At 42.8% G+C, this 21,147-nt stretch overlaps 1 protein-coding gene across 1 annotated transcript in view; it reads left to right on the top strand.

The window, feature by feature from the left end:
- Positions 1 to 21,147, top strand: part of LOC116360663 (kinase suppressor of Ras 2-like) — a 73,294-nt gene that overhangs the window by 22,394 nt on the left and 29,753 nt on the right. Inside the window, exons 4-5 of the mRNA XM_031815672.1 lie at positions 1,445 to 1,480; positions 1,885 to 2,428. Of these exons, the coding sequence (XP_031671532.1) occupies positions 1,445 to 1,480; positions 1,885 to 2,428 (580 nt within the window). The remainder of the gene's footprint in view (positions 1 to 1,444; positions 1,481 to 1,884; positions 2,429 to 21,147) is intronic.

Raw genomic sequence — 21,147 nt, 5'->3', positions numbered from 1 at the left:
TATGCATGAAGTTGATTAACATGCAACACCATGAGTAACTATGTGCAAAGTTGTATTATTGTATGTTGAGACTGAGTGCAGCACTGATAGTGATTGTGTGTAGGAGAGCCATGCAAGCAGGCAGTCCACTGTGATCTGATCGTAAACCTACCATAGTGTTGTTTATCTGAATAACAGATCATTACGTCCACCATAGAACTGCAATGACTAATTCTAATGTCCAGTGCAGTTTGAACTCTGGCCTGGCTGTAAAATACCCCTCTAAAATACAGACTTTTCCGTTAGTCGTGAGGGATGTCTTTTAACAACCAACCCGTCTCCCAGTCCCAGTCTGTGCCTATGAGTGGACACATCCCTTAGGACTCCTATAGTCTGTGTACACTGAGTGTACAAACATGAGGAACACCTTCCTAATATTGATTTGCACCCTCTATTGCCCCCAGAACAGCCTCAATTTGTCAGGGCATGGAATCTACAAGGTGTCGAAAGCATTCCACAGGGATGCTGGTCCATGTTGACTCCGCACAGTTGTGTCAAGATGACAGGATGTCCTTTGGGTGGAGGACCATTCTTGATACACACAGGAAACTGTGGAGCGTGAAAAAACACACTCAAACCGGTGCACCTGGCACCTACTACCATACCCCGTTCAAAGGCTTTTAAATATTTTGTCTTTCCCATTCACCCTCTGAATGGCACACATACACAATCCATGTGTCAATTGTCTCAAATCCTTCTGTCTCCTTACATTCATCTACACTGATTGAAGTGGATTTAACAAGTGACATCAATAAGGGATCATAGCTTTCACCTGGATTCACCTGGTCAGTCTATGTCATGGAAAGAGCAGGTGTTCCTAATGTTTTGAACACGTAGTATACACTGTACTCTACTATTCCGGGGACACTGTTTGTCTCTCGCTGTGCGTGGGTGGAGTGTTGTGCGTGGTGTGTGTGTGTGTGTATACAGTACTGTCCTGAGGAGTGTCTCAGTCAGACGCGGAGGGAACATGTACATTCGCGCTGAAGATAAACTTTGATCCCTGACCTAAGACGAGAGGCCTTAAGAAGACGCTCAGTCGCTCACTCTTGTTACTTCAGCCCTCTCTCTCTCCTCTCCCAATGTGTCTCCCTCTACTCCACATCTCTCTATCCCTCTCCTTGTCCCTCCAGAAGTCTCTGGTGGGCTTGTCTTAAAACATCACAGGGAAGAAATACTCATAAGGAATACTTTATTTCCATCAAGACTTTCGGGAGAATGCATAGCCACTAGTGTTGTTGAGCTAATTCGGATACTGCATTCAGATCAGAGTTGAGTTTTAGAGACTGTGATTAGTACAATGGCTGGGTCTCTGATGGACAGAAAGAGAGAGGAAACAAACAATATTTTCGCCATCTTTTTATCAAATCAATTAAACATTTGTTTTCTTCTCTTTTCTTTCAAGAACAACTCGAGGATGACTCATTGCCCAATAACGGAGGTGAATATTTCCATTTAAGCTGAAAATATAATTTCTCTCTTCTCTGCTCTCCCAAACCAAACTCCTCTGTCTCACATATTCAACATGAACCTCATCTCCAGCTTCTCATCTGATGTTTAGGGATCAAGGTGCCTGTGGTTAATCAAGCATCCCTCTCCTCCACCCCTCTCCTATCTGAGCTCATGCTACATTACGTCTGCTATTGATGTCAGATCCAAGCTCTCTCGCTTTTTTGCTCTTTATCATCAGGCCATTTCTTTCTAATCAAATATGAGTTTTTATTATCCTTAAATGACATGTAGAAATGTAAATAATTAAGCAGGGTCAAGGTATCAGGTAATTGTTTGTGGTTAAATGTTATCTGTAACATGTTCCTTCTTGTTTCTCCTTCTCCTCCTCCACAGCAGGCAGCCATGCCAAGCAGGACTGGTCCATCCAGTGGCCCACCTCTGAGTCTGGCAAGGAGAACACTCCCTTCCCCTCTCCAGAACCCAGCCAGTGGGTCCGCTTCCAGCTCTCCCAAAGCCCCATGGTCCAGGCCAAGTACAACCAGCAGCACCACAGCCAGTGCCACAGCCCCCAGTCATTGCTACCCTATCCGTATGGCCCCTATGTCCAGCCAGACCGCCTCACCGTGGACAGTCACCTGGGACTGGGGGCCTTCCCCCCCATGGACACGGGTCATCGATCCCTGCCCCCCTCGCCCCGTCAGAGGCACTTTGCCCACACCCCTCCCCGGACTCCACTAGTGGTGAACACCATGACCCCCCCGGGCACGCCCCCCATGAGGCGCAGAAACAAGGTGAAGGCCCCCGGGACGCCCCCACCGCCCAGCCGAAAGCTCATCCACCTGCTGCCGGGCTTCACGGCGCTGCACCGCTCCAAGTCACACGAGTTCCAGCAGGGAAACCGCATAGGTCTGGAGGCAGCTGACATGCAGACACTCAAGTGAGTCTTTTTTTATTCAATTTTTTGGGATTTGGATCCTTTAGGTTAGAAACCAGTTTTGCAAGGCACCACACAGGGTGACCTGCCCACATGATACAACAGCCATTTTGAGTAAATTGTCAGTAATGGCAACTATTGTGATAAAGTGTTTGACTTTTGTGGGGCTATTGGTCGACTACAATAACAATTGTGCTTTTGGTTGTGATTTTAGAGCAGTTTGTTTGTTGTACCAACACGTTTGATTCTGCTGGGGGACAAGGGTTTCAATGAGTTTATGGATAAAGAGAGAGAGCTTGCAGTCAGTACAATAAAACTAAAGCATGGACCTCCTGAGTGGCATAGTGGTCTAAGGCACTGCATCGCAGTTGCTAGCTGTGCCACTAGAGATCCTGGTTCGAGTCCAGGCTCTGTCGCAGCTGGCCGCGCCCGGGAGACCAATAGGGCACACAACTGGCCCAGCGTCGTCCAGGTGTGGGAAGGGTTTGACCGGCAGGGATGTCCTTGTCCCTTCGTGCTCTAGCGATTCCTGTGGCGTGCCAGGACATTGGTGTGGCTGGCTTCCGGGTTAAGCGGGCATTGTGTCAAGAAGCAGTGCGGCTTGGTTGGGTCGTGCTTCAGAGGACGTGTGGCTATCGACCTTCACCTCTCCCAAGTCCTTACGGGAGTTGCAGCGATGAGACAAGACTGTAACTACCAATTGGATACCACGAAAAAAGGGTCAAAGTTACAAAAATGTTTTATATGTTTTTATAATAAAGCATGCACAATTATATATAGTGGAGTTAACTTGCTTCAAGAGGTGGCCCACTTGAGGCACACTTTAAACTTTCAGAATCTGATTTCTAGCCCTCTGATACAGCAAGTATTTAAAAAAATAGTAAGATTAAGTTCTATTTAAGACAGAGGCCACTCCCAGGAAAACAACTCAATCTTGCATTTACTGTCAAACTGTTTTAATAAAATAAGTATAATATTAAGATAGACTTCTATATAAAAGAGAGGAAGAGGGCACTCATAGGAAATCTTGTATTGTCTCTAACTGCATTTAATAAAACACTTAGACAATAAATGCAAGATGGAGCTCCTTTCTGCTTCTCTCTCTATCTCTCTCACTCACAGTACTTTATTTACTCCTCTATCTTCCTGCCCGAGGCCCAATCAGCTTAATTCGTTCAGTTGAATTCACGTCCACCAGCGCCCGTAGAAAAACAATGGCCTGTCAACAGAACAGAGATAACAGAGAGCTTGGCTGGGAGCAAGGCGCTGAGTTCCTGACCAAACCGACCGTGCGTCTGGTCTGGTGCAATGCTGATCAGATCAGATCAGTTTGTATCCTCTACTAACGGGCCAGGCCAGAGAGGATCCACCAGAGTACGTAGGGTAATGAGGAACCATCAGCAGTCAGGAAAGGAGTGCCCCTCAGGAGAGTAACAGTCATTTTTATAATACAATTATGACAGTGGCCCATCGTTGCCTACTTGGTGAGTTAATATTTGGAGGTTATATTCCTTCTTTATGACCGCCATCTGGGTTGTGTTCTGCCCCAGTTTGTGTGTGTTTGTTTGTGTTTGTGCACGTACTTGTCTTTCCTGTGAGATAGTGTATAAGCAGGGCAGTGGATAGGGACTCACACAGCATTAGAGAATTGATTACCGGTCCCTGAGCACTGATAGACTGCAGGCTCAGAGTTAAGTTCTCTAATCAATGACTGTACAGGACCATGCCTGGAAACACTAGGATTCATCTGGACCAGACCTGGGTTCAAATACTATTTAGGGTATTTCAATTACTTTCAACGACATTTGGAAGTAAGTATTTGTTGTATTTTTTTATTTGAAAAGACAAGTAGTTGAATTTTAATCGACTCGGTACTGGTACTCCCTGTATATAGGAATGTTATTTTTATTCTTTATTCACTGGTGTTTATTCCTCCTGTCACTATTTCACTTTTTATTTATTTTTTTATCTTTAACTCTGCATTGTTGGAAAAGGACGCGTAAAGTAAGCATTTCACCTGTTGTTTACGAAGCATGTGACAAATAAAATGTTTTTTGATTTAATGACAAATTCTCAAATACACATGTATTTGAACCCAGGACTGATCTGGACACAGTGGGGAGTAGCATAGTGCAGTTTCACTAACCTCTTCTCAGGTTCCCCCAGCCAGTTATACTGTTCCAATCTATTCCTGAACTTGCACACCTGATTGAACTAGTGGACTAATCAGCCAGCCCTTGGTTTATTGAAAGCATAGGAAACACTGGCTTAGGGCTGTTCCTCTGCTTGCATTATACATGGCACACAGAGGATAAGTAGAAGTCTACATTTGGTTCAAATAGCTCAGTTGTTTCTCCTAATCTGATTTCATGTTTTGTTCTACCTTTATTTTTCAGTCTCTCCTTAGAATAGTAGGGGCAAACCTTGGGCAGGTACAAAGTAAATATGGCCCCTTGTTCATCAGTGGGTTATACACTGAGTATACAAAACATTAGGAACACCTGCTCTTTACATGACAAGGCACACTTAACCAGCATGGCTACCACAGCATTCTGCAGCGAAACACTGTCCAGGCTGAGTAAGGACTATTTGACCTAGAAGAAGAGTGATGGAGTCCTGCATCAGATGACCTGGCCTCCACAATCATCTGACCTCAACCCAATTGAGATGGTTTGGGATGTGTTGGACCGCAGAGTGAAGGAAAAGCAGCCAACAAGTGTTCAGCATATGTGGGAACTCCTTCAAGACTGTTGGAAAAGCATTCCTGATGAAGCTGGTTGAGAGAATGCCAAGAGTGTGCAAAGCTGTCATCAAGGCAAAGGGTGGCTACTTTGAAGAGTCTAACATATAAAATATATTTTGATTTGTTTAACACTTTTTTGATTACTACATTATTCTATATGTTTTATTTAATAATTTATTCTACAAAGTAGAATAAAGGAAAACCATTGAATGAGTAGGTGTGTCCAAACTTTTGACTGGTAGTGTATATTCTATAAGCAGTTGTTACATTAACAAGAAAATAGCTTCAAGTGTTGTGTCCAAATACTGGTGGAGTCACCTAATAAAAGAATGGACATCCTGACCATAGAGGTCCAGGACCTGAAGAACAGTTTGCTCTTCTCCTAGGGTCAGCTCGATGAGTTTAAACAGGAAAACGGAAAGGTGACAGCAATCTGTAAGTTATTGAGAAAGGACATCAGTTCTGAATGTGATTCCATTATAACAACGATGGAGAAATCTGATTATCTAAAGGGACAATCAAGGTGGAACAACATTGTTGTGGATGGAATTGCAGAATCTCCACATGAGACCTGAGGACAAAGTGAGGTAAATTATCTCGGAGATACTAAAGATGGACCACAGGAAGATTGAAGTGGAGCACGCCCACAGGATTGGAAAACCCACCACTAGCCCAGGTGACAGGCACGACATTGGTCAAGTTCCTGAGGTTCAAGGACAAGGTATCTGTTCAGGAAAGAACCAAGAACTTGAGAGGATTGTACATCTTCCTCAACGAGGATTATCCTGAAGCTGTGCGCAAGAAGAGAAAATAACTTATTCCGGCCATGAAAGCTGCCAGAACGTGTGGGGACATCCGCTACGACAGGCTCATTGTCCACCCTCCCTCCCAAAAGTCTGGAAGGGAGGAGAGAGCCAGGCCTATGGGTTCTTAGCTTCAACCCCACAGCACACACACTTACACATAAACTGTTCTTTTCCCTAAGATGTCTATCTCTGAGAAGCTAGCCAGAAAAGGGCTGAAAATAGCCCATATTAATATATGTAGCCTTGGAAATAAGGTTAATGAAATCAATAACTTGTTAACATCAGATAACATTAATATCTTAGCCATATCTGAGACTCACTTAGAAAATTCCTTTGATGATACAGCAGTAGCAATACAAGGATATAACATCTATAGAAGAGACAGGAATTCTTATGGTGGAGGATTTCTTGCTATATACTGCGCATTCAGTATTCAGACCCCTTGACTTTTTCCACATTTTGTTACGTTACATGCAGTCAACAAAAAAAATCCTCATCAATCTACAGTTCACCCCATAATGACAAGGCAAAAAACATTTTAGCAAATTTGTAATAAAAAAAACAATTGATGTATCACAAATACATAAGTATTCAGACCCTTTACTCAGTACTTTGTTGAAGCACCTTTGGCAGTGATTACAGCCTCAAGTATTTTTGGGTATGACGCTACATGCTTGGCACACCTGTATTTGGGGGGTTTCTAACATTCCTCTCTGCAGATCCTCTCAAGCTCTGTCAGGTTGGATGGAGAGCGTTGCCGCCCAGCTATTTTCAGGTCTCTCCAGAGATGTTCGATCATGTTCAAGTGCGGGCTCTGGCTGGGCCACTGAAGGACATTCAGAGACCTTTCCCAAATCCACTCCTGCTTTGTATTGGCTGTGTCTGAGGTCCTGAGTGCTCCATACCAGGTTTTCATCAAGAATCTCTCTGGACTTTGCTCCATTCGACTTTGCCTCAATCCTGACAAGTCTCCTAGTCCCTGGTTTCCTCCAGACGTGATGCTTGGCATTCAGGCCAAAGAGTTCAATCTTGGTTTCATCAGACCAGAGAATTTTGTTGGGTCTGAGAGTCCTTTAGGTGCCCTTTGGCAAACTCCAAGCGGGCTATCATGTGCGTTTTACTGAAGAGTGGCTGATTGGTGGAGTGCTGCAGAGATGGTTGTCCTTCTGGAATGTTCTCCCATCTCCACAGAGGATCTCTAGAGATCTGTCAGAGTGACCATCGGGTTCTTTCGTCACCGCCCTTGTCCCCCGATTGCTCAGTTTAGCCGGGCAGCCAGCTCTAGGAAGAGTCTTGGTGGTTCCAAACTTCTTTCATTTAAGAATGATGGAGGTCACTGTGTGACCTTCAATACTGCAGACATTTTTTGGAACACTTCCCCAGATCTGTGCCTTAACACAATCCTGTCTCAGAGCTCTAGGGATAATTCCTTCGACCTCATGGCTTGGTTTTTGCTCTGACATCCTTTATATAGACAGGTGTGTGCCTTACCAAATCATGTCCAATCAATTGAATTTACCACAGGTGGACTCCAATTAAGTTGTAGAAACATCTCAAGAATGGAAACAGGATGCACGTGAGCTCAATTTTGAGTCCTTGTAACAGTTGTCGTTGGGAGAAAGAGAGGACCAAAGCACAGCGTGGTAAGTGTTCATCTTATTTAATGAAAAAACTGAACACTGAATCGCAAACAACAAAGAAACAACCGAAACAGTTCTGTCTGGTGCAGATACACAAAGACTGAAAATAACCACCCACAAAACACAATGGAAAACAGGCTACCTAAATATGGTTCTCAATCAGGGACAACAATTGACAGCTGCCTCTGATTGAGAACCATACCAGGCCAAACACAGAAATAGAAAATCATAGACAAACTAACATAGACAACACACCCAACTCACGCCCTGGCCATACTAAAACAAAAGACAAAACAAAGGAACTAAGGAACTAAGGTCAGAACGGACAGTCCTATAGCAAAGGGTCTGAATTCTTACGTAAATTAGGTAGTTCTGTTTATTATTTTGAATTAACTAGCAAACATTTCTAAAAGCCTGTTTTCGCTTTGTCATTATGGGGTATTGTGTGTAGATTGCTGAGGATTTATTTGTATTTCATACATTTTAGAATAAGTCTAACGTAAGAAAATTTGGAAAAAAATTGCTACAATTTCTAAAAAACTTTTTCTGCTATGTCATTATGGAGTATTGTGAGTAGATTGCTGAGGAATTGTATTTCTTCCACTTTTTGTTAAAGTAAAGACTTATTCTAAAATGAAACAAATAAAATAATGATAATGTGTGTGAAATGCTTAATAGTGTATGTGATATAAACAGAGTGGTCTACTTTCTTGGGGACCTGAATATTGATGGATTTTCATCAAGCTGTCCGCACAAGAGGAAGATTCTCAGTGTAACCCATTGGATGCAGTGATCACAATATAGTGGCTATATCCTGGAAAGCCAAAGTTCCAAAAGCTGGGCCTAAAATAGTGTATAAGAGATCGTACAAATGATTTTGCTGTAACTCTTATGTGGATGAAGTTAAAATATTTGTTGGTCTGATGTGATTAATGAGGAGTATCCAGATGCTGCACGTGATGAATTTATGAAATTGCTTCTTTCCAATTATGGATAAACATGTACCTGTTAAGAAACTGACTGTTAGAACTGTTAAGGCTCCATGGACTGATGAGGAAATGAAAACTGTATGGTTGAAAGAGATGGGGCAAAAGGAATGGCTAATTAGTCTGGCTCCACATCTGACTGGCTGACTTACTGCAAATTGAGAAATGATGTGACTAAACTCAATAAAAATGAGAAACTGTATTATTAAGCCAAGATCAATTATATCAAAACTTTTGAGTACTTTAAATAAAATGATTGGGCAGAAAGACCAATTCCACTCCATCGAATTAGATGGCTTATTTATCACAAAACCATTTGATGTTGGCAATTATTCTGATGATTAATGAATCATTGGCAAAATGGCCAAACTTAGGCAGGAAATGCCAACAACGAATATTGAGCCATTGTATTCATGCATTAAAAAACTAATAATGAAAGAAAAGCCAATGTATGTTAAAATGTTGTAAAGTTAGTGTTGGAGAGGTTTTTAAAATGATTGTTATTGATCAATAATGACAACCTCCTGGCATTGTCAACTTAGATGAAATGCTACCGAGGATGGTAGCTGACTCTATGGCCACTCGTATCCGTCATATCTTTAATCTGAGTCTACAGTGGTGGTCACCAACCTTTTCTGAGTAGGTACACTTCAACTGTGAGAGACGGAATCTAAAACAAAAATCCATAAAATCACATTGTATGATTTTTAAGTAATCAATTAGCATTTTATTGCATGACAGAAGTATTTGATACATCAGAAAAGCAGAATTTAATATTTGGTACAGAAACCTTTATTTTCAATTACAGAGATCATACGTTTCCTGTAGTTCTTGACCAGGTTTGCACACACTGCAGCAGGGATTTTGGCCCACTCCTCCATACAGACCTTCTCCAGATCCTTCAGGTTTCGGGGCTGTCGCTGGGCAATACGGACTTTCAGCTCCCTCCAAAGATTTTCTATTGGGTTCAGGTCTGGAGACTGGCTAGGCCACCTTGAGATGCTGGCTAGGCCACCTTGAGATGCTTCTTACGGAGCCACTCCTTAGTTGCCCTGGCTGTGTGTTTCAGGTCGTTGTCATGCTGGAAGACCCAGCCACGACCCATCTTCAGGGGGAAGATGAGGGAAGGAGGTGGTTGGCCAAGAACTCGCGATACATGTCCCCATCCATCCTCCCCTCAATACGGTGTAGTCGTCCTGTCCCCTTTGCAGAAAAGCATCCCCAAAGAATGATGTTTCCACGTCCATGCTTCACGGTTGGGATAGTGTTCTTGGGGTTGTACTCATCCTTCTTCTTCCTCCAAACACGGCGAGTGGAGTTTAGACCAAAAAGCTCTATTTTTGTCTCATCAGACCACATGACCTTCTCCCATTCCTCCTCTGGATCATCCAGACGGTAATTGGCAAACTTCAGACGGGCGTGGACATGCGCTGGCTTCAGCAAGGAGACCTTGCGTGCTCTGCAGTATTTTAATCCATGACGGCGTAGTGTGTTACTAATGGTTTTCTTTGAGACTGTGGTCCCAGCTCTCTTCAGGTCATTGACCAGGTCCTGCCGTGTAGTTCTGGGCTGTTCCCTCACCTTCCTCATGATCATTGATGCCCCACGAGCCCCAGACCGAGGGTGATTGAACTTCTTCCATTTTCTAATAATTGTGCCAACAGTTGTTGCCTTCTCACCAAACTGCTTGCCTGTTTTCCTGTAGCCCATCCCAGCCTTGTGCAGGTCTACATTTTAACCCTGATGTCCTTACACAGCTCTCTAGTCTTGGCCATTGTGGAGAGGTTGGAGTCTGTTTGATTGAGTGTGTGGACAGGTTTCTTTTATACAGGTAACGAGTTCAAACAGGTGCAGTTAATACAGGTAATGAGTGGAGAACAGGATGGCTTCTTAAAGAAAAACTAACAGGTCTGTGAGAGCCGGAATTCTTACTGGTTTTTACCAGTCCAAAAATGTTTGCACCATAATTATAACAAAAACAAAAAATGGATGAGCATGCTTTGTAATGTTTCTAAAACAATACATGTATTACTGGTAAGAAGTGAAGCTACAGTTGAAGTTGGAAGTTTACATACACCTTAGCCAACTACATTCCGTTTTTCACAATTCATGTAAAAAATTCCCTGTCATTAGGTCAGTTTGGATCACCACTTTATTTCAAGAATGTGAAATGTCAGAATAATAGTAGAGAGAATGATTTATTTCAGCTGCCCCGGAAGGCAGGTGGCAGGAGCAGGAGCCTGGCGGATGTCCATATCTACATCCCAAAACACAGGGCCATCGATAACAGGAGGACCGATTGATGGGCTGGCGGACACTCACACGGCCCTCCACTGACATGGAACCACAGGGTGCGGGAAAGCAGGTCCTACAACATCCTGGTCCCCCAGCTGTAATCCTCCTCTCTGACCAGGAGAAGGTGGGATTATGGAGTTGGAGCCATGGAAGGCCAATGATGAATTTGTATACGGGTGCGGAGGGGATGAGGAAGGGATTGCTTTCCCTGGTGCTTGGTCCCAGGGTGAGGTTGAGTGGAGCTGTAACGTGCGTAATAGTGCCGGATCCCAGTGGTCGCATATCCAACGCTTGGACTGAAAACAATAAAAAGAGAGAAGAGCGGGTATGAGGTGATGGGCAGGGAGGAGGCAATGGCCTGGTCAATACATTTTCCTGTGGCAGGGGAATCCACTAGAGTTGTCGAAACAATAGATGACGGACAGGCAGCTAGTGAAACCGATAATAAAAAAGGTCTGGCGGAAAGTGATGATGATTGATTACTCACGCCTAACCCAGGAGACCGCTGATCACAGGGCCGTTCCTCTGCTCCCGTGGATTCTGGATTGGGATGTACCGGACACCGTTGAAGCTGGTGACCCTCCTGGCCACAATAAGGACAGAGCCCCAACTGTCTCTGACGGCGTCGCTCAGCCGCGGGGAGGCTTGTGGCCCCTACCTCCATGCGTGGGTTCAGGCTCTGACTCAGAAAGGTCAACAAAGGAGGTAGAGAGGCGATGGGGGTGCCAACGATCCCGAAGAAGGTTATCCAGATGGATGGCGATTGCAATGAGTATGTACAAGGTCATCTCTGGACCTCTTCTCGCAATCCTCTTCTGAAGAAGGGTCATTCCATACGCTGGATGCTGCAACTGTCCGAAAGGTGAGCGTGTACTCCTCCGTGGTCTGGGCATCCTACCGTAGTTGAAGTAAGCGCTCACCCCCCCCCCCCCCCCCCCTTGTCTCTGGTGGATGGTCAAAGACCCCCCTGAACAGAGCCATCAACCACTCATAGGAACCCAGCTCCTCCTATCCTCTCTCCCAGACGGCCATAGCCCACACCAATTCCCGTCCGGTCAGCAGGGATATAACCGTGGAAACCTTGGACCTCTCGGTGGTGGGGGTGCCCATCTGATGAGTGAAATAGAGGGAGCACTGGCGTAGGAAGCCACGGCATTTGGATGGAGACCCGTCATATTTGTCCAGGAGGGACAAACGTGCATCGCTGACCTGGGTGGACTGTTGGATGGGCTGGGGTGCTGGCTCGCTGGGTTGACTTGTGTTAGAGAATTCTCCGCTTGTTGGAGGTGACGCACTCGGGGGAATGTCGAGACTTTGAAGAATGCGGAGGACCTCATCCATAGCCGTCCCCATTTGTGCAAGCTGGTCGTGGTGTTGGCAAAGTAGGTGTCCCTGTTCGCTGACCATCTTGGAGATATCCTGATTAACTGCTGCTACCTTTTGTTGAGTTACTATTCTGTAACGTCGACACAGGGAGTCAAGAAGCAGGTGCAGTTAGTGAGTTTAATTATAATGAACGTGGGGGATCACGTGACCCTTGAACGAGTTGGCCGCATGAACTAAGAGCTCCACACAAGTAGTTTCCAATTCTTAATATTACCTCCACTTCAAGTTTAAACTCCTCTAGCTTTAGTTAAAAAGGCATGGCGGCTACAAAAGGCAACATTACAGGTGACATTTTTACCCGAACTCGAGCATTAGTGGCGGAAAAAGCCTCCAAGGAGCAGCTAGCTTCAGAAAAAGCTAACGCCATTAGCCAGGAGCAAGAGGACCGCGCCCAATCACCATACGTTTCCTGAGATTCACCGACAAGGAACGAGTCCTACAGGTGGCAAAAATCAACACCATTACAGTGAGAAACGTCAAACTCACTTTACACCAGGACCTGTCAGCTGGAATACGCCGAAAGTGCAGAGAGTTTGACGAGGTGAAAAAATACTCCATTGACCGAGGCATCTTTAGTTGATTCAATACCCAAACGAGCTCAGGAACCCTGCGACACTTCAAAACTCCCGAAGAGGCAAAACTTTTTTTGAAAGACAATCCTGGTCACTGAGAAATGGACCAATGACTAAAAGCGATTGCTGTTATTACTAAAGGAGGTAAGACAACATATAGCCGCCATCCAAAGACCCACCCGCCATAGCTGTCTAATTTATATTTATGTTCCTTTAGCTGAGAGGGATAGGCTCTATAGCCTAACCTAGGCCTACTAACGCTTCAACCTACTTTTATTTCCCTTTTTTTTGTATTACTATTATTTGTAGTTATCATTTTCACATTGGCCTCCACCATTTATAGGCTGTCGATTACGACACATTTACAGACCTAACGAGAAGCTCAATGTGTCAATTTTATGCCTATGGCCTTATCCTGTTGATATTACCTTTTCAATAAAAACAAACAACTTATCCTATAGATCCCTCTTAAGGATTTGCCCCAACATTCCTGTTTTATTTGGTCCAAACGATTAGCCCTACGTCCCTTGAGGGAGGTATATGTAGGCTATTGATTTTATTTTCTCCCTCTTTTTTTAATGTGGTCTGGACAGGGGGCTACATTGTCACTTATTCAATGCGGGCGGAGAGGATGAGGCATTTCTTTGGTGGGGAGGGGGAGACGTTGTGCGTTGCTAACTGTTCCTGTTTTTTTTGGAACACAGAATTGAGACTGATCAGGGGGGTAATAAAACTAAAGGGATGTGTCGAGTTGTTTGGGAACTCGGCTGGGGTGTTCAGAGATTATTATTTTATGTACACCATTTATTTTTCTTTTATGTGATCGCAGCTGTAACTATTATCCACCTTTACCCAGAGATGACTTGCACTAGAGTTCCATTACTGTTCGATGACGTTGACTAGTACCTTAAATCTATTGACATGGAACTGTCAATATGCAATAAAATAGAATATGCAATAAAATAAAATATGCAATAAAATAGAAAAGTATATTATGTGCTCTACAAAAGGAAAAAGCAGACATTGTGCTTTTACAAGAGACACACATCTGTGATGCCGAACATGCAGAGCTTGGGTGGGACAGGTGTATTTCTCATCTTTCAAATCAAACAGCAGAGGTACAGCCATACTTATTCATTCATAATTGACAAAAACATATCTGATCCGGAGGGGAGATTTATTTTGATAACTGGATCACTGTATGGGCAACCAATTACTATCTTAAACATATACGCCCCTAACACAGATACTCCTGCTTTCATGTCAAAAATGATAACCCTGTTCAATGAGCATTGTGTTTCCTTTGGAGTGCTGGCCGGAGATTTTAATTGTACCCTCAACCCAACCCTAGACAAATCATCGTAAGTCCCCTCCACAAATCCTAGATCTGCAAAGATGTTGAACTCTCTTACTAAAGAGATGGGACTGATAGATATCGGGAGAGAGACTAATAGCTCATCTATGGACTATACATACTACTCTAATGTCCATAACACCTACTCCCGTATAGATTACATTTTTATCCCAAAGATTTTCATAAGTTCAGTCACGTGTACAATCGGACCCATAGCACTTTCAGATCACGTCTTTGTCCACCTCCGCTTTGACCTCTGCGAAAACATTCCGAGGTCAAAGAGCTGGAAATTCAACACCTCCATGCTATCAAACGAACAAAGCGTTCCATACATTGGTAACTACATGGATAGACAACTACACACAAGACAACAAAGATTATCCTGTTTCTCCGGCCACAATGTGGGACACTGCCAAAGCCACACTAAGAGGTCATCTAATTGCATATGCTTCCTCTAAGAAAAAAGCAATGGAAGCACACAGGCTAGATCTTGAGTGGGAGCTGGAACGCTGTGAAAAAGTACATAAACAATCCCCAGACAGCACCTCCTGGAGTCAACTTAAAGCAGCCAAAGCCAAACTGAATTTGGACTACACTCTGCAGTATTTCTGAGAAAGGAGGCTCCTCCTTTACTCCTTTGAAAATAATCTGGGAAAAGGACCTTGGTCTGACTATCAGTGATGAGTTATGGGCAAAGGTTTGCGACAGGGTATACTGCTCCTCTACTCATGTAAAAATGATACTGCTGCACAGAAAATACTAGATGTACAGTTTGATATGACCCCGTGTCTCTATCTTCTTAATGCCCAGCAGTACTTTGTTCTTGATCCTGACAGAGAAAATATGTTTATGACTATTACATACTTAGCAAATAAATGTATTCTACTATTGTGGGACTCTAATACTTCTCCTACATTTAAAATGTGGATTGACCAGATTGTTGACTTTCCCCCTCTTGAAAAGGTCACTTATGACCTCCGCAAGAAAACAGCCCAAGTTCTGGTCTCCACTACTCAACTATTTTTCAAATTGGACAGAGTGAATGGGGTGATTAGGGAAATGAGCAGATACATGTTGTGTAAGGTGCTGTAAAAACGAATTATTTGCTCGTCATCTCAGCTAAGGCTGGAAATAGCTAATAAGAACCTTGATAGTGCTGCTGCAAGTTTTTTTTATATATATATATATATATTTTTTTTTGAATTATATTTATTCTAGTTTTATTATTATTGTTAGTTTTTTAAAAAGTTTTTTTAAGTCTGTCACATCTGTGAATGTGGAATGTGTTTTGTTGGTTGATTGAAAAACAAGAAAACGTAATAAAACTTTTAATTGAAAAAAATTAATAATAATGAACCTACAACCATACAAAACAAGAGAAACATCTGACAAGGAAACAACCAATACTACCTGATAACTGATAACAAAAGAGTGCTATATAAAGGGTATGTAATCAGGGAGTAATGAAGTCCAGGTGTGATTGATGATGAGACACAGGTGTGCATAAACATGGGTTGCCAGGACCGGTGGTTAGTAGAGGGGGGGGGGGGGGGGCGGGAGTAGATGTAACAATACATCTACACACAATACCCCATAATGACAAAGCAAAAACAGGTTTTTATATTTTTTTGCAAATGTATTATTAATAAAATCCTTAAATATCATATTTACATAAGTATTCAGACCCTTTACGCAGTACTTTGTTGTAGCACCTTTGGCAGCGATTACAGCCTTGAGTCTTCTTGGGTATGACACTACCAGCTTTGCACACCTGTATTTGGGGAGTTTCTCCCATTCTTCTCAGCAGATCCTCTCAAGCTCTGTCAGGTTGGATGGGGATCATCGCTAGATAGCTATTTTCAGGTCTCTCCAGAGATTTTCGATCAGGTTCAAGTCCGGGCTCTGGCTGGGCCTCTCAAGGACATTCAGAGACTTGTCCCGAAGCCACTCTTGGTTTTGGCTGTTGGAAGGTGAACATTCGCCCCAGTCTGAGGCCCTGAGCGCTCTGGAGCAGGTTTTCATCAAGGATCTCTCTGTACTTTGCTTAGTTCATCTATCCCTCAATCTTGACTACTCTCCCAGTCCCTGTCGCAGAAAAACATCCGCACAGGTTGATGCTGCCACCACCATGCTTCATCATAGGGATGGTGCCAGGTTTCCTCCAAATGTGACGCTTGGCATTCAGGCCAGAGTTCAATCTTGGTTTCATCAGACCAGATAATTTTGTTTTTCACGGTCTGAGATTCTTTTAGGTGCCTTTTGGCAAACTCCAGGCGGGCTGTAATGTGTCTTTTACTGAGCAGTGGCTTCCGTCGGGCCACTCTAAAGGCCTGATTGGTGGAATGCTGCAGAGATGGTTGTCCTTCTGGAAAGTTCTCCCATCTCCACAGAGGATGTCTCGGAGCTCTACGGACAATTAATTTGACCTGATGGCTTGGTTTTTGCTCTGACATGCACTGACAACGCTTGGACCTTATATAGATAGGTGTGTGCCTTTCCAAATCATGTCTAATCAATTTAATTTACCACACGTAGACTCCAATTAAGTTGTAGAAACATCTCAAGGATGATCAATGGAAACAGGATACACTTGACCTCAATTTCGAGTCTCGTAGAGAAGGGTCTGAATACTTGTGCAAATAAATGTTTAATACTGTTCTCGCTTTGTCATTATGGGGTATTGTGTGTGCATTGCTTTTTTTGTTTAATCATTTTTAAAATGAGGCTGTAATGTAACAAAATGTGGAAAATTCAAGTGGTCTTAGTACTTTCCGAAGGCACTCAATGTATAACTTTATGAGCTGGATTGCCTGTCTTCCAATTAATTTATTTTGGTTTGCGCTCGTTGGCATATTTAGCTAGTGGCCTCCATGCAAATTCGCTGTTACTTAGCATTCTGGTAATGACGGTATGACAATATATAAAATATGAAAATCTGGATACCGCCCAACCCTAGTGGGAACTGTATTGTTAGATTTCCATGATGCCTTAGATTTTTATTGACCATAACCTGTTTTTGAGAACTTGTGTTTTATGGCTTTTCAACCTCTGCCATATTGTGGATTCAGAGCTATTTATTTTATTGAACTCAGAGGGTTATCTTTGTGGTGTACCGCAGGGCAGCTCTCTAGGCCCTCCCAACTTTTCTATTTTTATCAATGGCCTGCCACTGGCATTAAACAAAGCATATGTGTCCATGTATACTGATGATTCAACCATATACGTGTCATCAACCACAGCTAATGAAGTCACTGAAATCCTTAATAAGGAGTTGCAGTCAGTTTTGGAATGGGTGGCCAGTAATAAACTGCTCGTGAACATCTCTAAAACTAAGAGCATTGCATTTGGTACAAACCATTCCCTAAGCTCTAGACCTCAGCTGAATCTGGTAATGAATAGTGTGGCTGTTGAACAAGTTGAGGAGACTAAATGTGTGTTACCTTAAATTGTAAAAAATCATGGTCAAAGCATATATATTCAATGGTTGTAAAAATACAGAGAGGTCTGTCCACACTCAAAAAAGAAAGTCCTGCATGCCCTAGTTTTGTCTTATCTTGATTATTGTCAAGTCATGTGGTCAAGTGCCACAAAGAAAGACCTGGTTAACCTGCAGCCTGCCAGGGGGCTGATATAAATACTATGCATTGCCAGTCTCTCTTTACTAAGAGTTGAGGAGAGACTGACTGCATCACTTCTTCTTTTTATTAGAAACATTGAAAATTCTACATTTTTTGCATAGTCAAATTTCACACAGCTCTGACACATACAGTTGAAGTTGGAAGTTTACATATAGTTGAAGTCGGAAGTTTACATACATCTTAGCCAAATACATTTAAACTCAGTTTTTCCCAATTCCTGACATTTAATCCCAGTAAAAAGTCCCTGTCTTAGGTCAGTTAGGATCACCACTTTATTTTAAATGTGAAAGAGAATGATTAGTAGATAGAATGATTTATTTCAGCTTTCATCAGAATTCCAGTGGGTCAGAAGTTTGCATACAATAAAATAGTATTTAGTAGCATTGCCTTTAAATGGTTTAATTTGGGTCAAACGTTTCGGGTAGCCTTCCACAAGCTTCCCACAATAAATTGGGGGAATTTTGGCCCATTCCTCCTGACAGAGCTGGTGTAACTGAGTCAGGTTTGTAGGCCTCCTTGCTCGCACACGCTTTTTCAGTTCTGTCCCCAAATTTTCTATGGGATTGAGGTCAGGACTTTGTGATGTCCGCTCCAATACCTTGACTTTGTTGTCCATTTTGCCACAACTTTGGAAGTATGCTTGGGGTCATTGTCCATTTGGAAGACCCATTTGTGACCAAGCTTTAACTTCCTGATTGATGTCTTGAGATGTTGCTTCAATATATCCACATATTTTTCCTGCCTCATGATGATGCTATCTATTTTGTGAAGTGCACCAGTCCCTCCTGCAGCAAAGCACCCCCACAACTTGATGCTGCCACGGTTGGGACGGTGTTCTTCGGATTGCAAGCCTCCCCCTTTTTCCTCCAAACATAAACATGGTAATTATGGCCAAACAGTTCTATTTTTGTTTCATCAGACCAGAGGACATGCTTCTACACCTGCATTGCTTGCTGTTTGGGGTTTTAGGCTGGGTTTCTGTACAGCACTTTGAGATATCAGCTGATGTACGAAGGGCTATATAAATACATTTGATTTGATTTGAAAATAAATAAATTTGATTTGATTTGATTTGACATTTCTCCAAAAAGTACGATCTTTGTCCTCATGTGCAGTGGCAAACCGTAGTTTGGCTTTTTTATGGCGGTTTTGGAGCAGTGGCTTGTTCCTTGCTGAGTGGTCTTTCAGGTTATGTCGATATAGGACTCGTTTTACTGTGGATATAGATACTTTTGTACCTGTTTCCTCCAGCATCTTCACAAGGTCCTTTGCTGTTGTTCTGTGATTGATTTTCACTTTTTGCACGAAAGTACATTCATCTCTAGGAGACAGAACGTGTCTCCTTCCTGAGTGGTATAACGGCTGCGAGGTCCCATGGTGTTTTAACTTGCGTACTATTGTTTGTACGGATGAACGTGGTACCTTCAGGCGTTTGGAAATTGCTCCCAAGGATGAACCAGACTTGTGGAGGTCTACAGTTTTTTTCTGAGGTCTTGGCTGATTTCTTTTGATTTTCCCATGATGTCAAGCAAAGAGGCACTGAGTTTAATGGTAGATATTGAAATACATCCACAGGTACACCTCCAATTGACTCAAATTATATAAATTTGCCTATCAGAAACTTCTAAAGCCATGACATCATTTTCTGGAATTTTTCGAGCTGTTTAAAGGCACAGCCAACTTAGTGTATGTAAACTTGTGATCCAGTGAATTATAAGTGAAATAATACGTCTGTAAACAATTGTTGGAAAAATTACTTGTGTCATGCACAAAGTAGATGTCCTAACCGACTTGCCAAAACTGTAGTTTGTTAACAAAAAATTTGTGGAGTGGTTGAAAAACCAAGTTTTAATGACTTCAACTGTACACTTATCCCAGCAGACATGCCACCAGGGGTATTTTCACAGTCCCCAAATCCAGAACAAATTCAAGAAAGCGTACAATATTGTAGAGTCATTATTGCATGGAACTCCCATCTCGTTTTGCTCAAATTAACAGCAATCCTGGTTGAAAAAAACAGATAAAGGAGCACCTCACGGCACAATGACTCACTCCCTATTTGACATAGATATTTTGTGTTTATCATATTATATAGGCTATGTGTGCCGTTTTTAAATGTATGTAGTTCTGTCTTTGAGCTCTTCTTGTCTATTAATGTTCTGTATTAGGTCATGTTTCATGTTTTGTGTGGACTCCAGGAAGAGTAGCTGCTGCATTTGCAACAGCAAATGGGGTTCCTCATAAAATACCAAATACCTCATTCCTCACCTTCTACCCTTTGTATCTCTACAAGCTGTCAACACCCCTCAGCTTGTTCCCTCTTTCATAATTACAAAGTTGTTATACCTGGTAACAGGTTCCTCATGTCTCACCTCCTATCTTTAGTATCTGAAAGAGCTCTTAACACCTATTAGCTCATCCTCTCCTGTCCTAATTACATGGTCTTGTGGACAGGACACAATATCCAGGATTAACCTTTAACCCCTCCACATTCCTGTTAATGAGATAGTCGTACCGACAGACGTCAGGCATGCACTCCAAAATATTCCCACATCCCGGCCACCATTAACTCATTGTGGACCCCAAGGAAGAGTAACTGCTGCAGCTAATGGTGATGCGAATAAAATGCTAAATCACATAGTCGAATGACTTGAATGAACAGCGGGCTCTGAGAATGTTGTGCTGGCCTGAAAGGGGATACTCAGATTCATTAGGGAGAAATTAGAAGAATGTCCTTCTGTTTGTGTCACAACATTGATGGTTGCCTTGCTTTTTATCCTCATTTGAGAACATCTTGAGGTATTTCTTTGCTATGAGCTTGGTTTCCTCATTCCATAGAAGCAGCCTGTGACTTGATGTGGAGAAGGAGGAGCGTTATTGTGCACATAAACTGATGTTTTGTTGTCTGTGGCATATTTTGCACAGAACCACTAAAAATGGGAACAGCAGGGAAAATTGTGTTTGTGTTAGGATATTAATCCCTCCATACTCTACGTACAAACCTGCAAAAACAGTTATTTTGTGTGGCAGTGTAGTTCTGTATGGAGGGGTTAAGCTATATGTGCCAGAACTCAGTACAATGTCAATATAACCTTCCATCCCTATGCATACTGTATGCACAAACCAGCAAAAAGTATGCAATTATCAGAGGACTTGTTGGCAGGTTGTGGCTTGTTGCTTTGTGAAAGTCTGGGAAGAGATTCTAGTCAAAACTTTGACAGGTGAAGAGATGCTGGAGTGTATCGTGTCACTCCCTGAATGGGGACAGAAGGCCCTGAGCAGCCTGTCTGCTGACCTAACAA

This window comes from Oncorhynchus kisutch, linkage group LG3 (assembly GCF_002021735.2).
Source record: "Oncorhynchus kisutch isolate 150728-3 linkage group LG3, Okis_V2, whole genome shotgun sequence".
Classification (NCBI taxonomy): Eukaryota; Metazoa; Chordata; class Actinopteri; order Salmoniformes; family Salmonidae; genus Oncorhynchus; species Oncorhynchus kisutch.
Note: the sequence above shows the minus strand (reverse complement) of the source record. Positions and strands in the feature narration are given on the sequence as shown.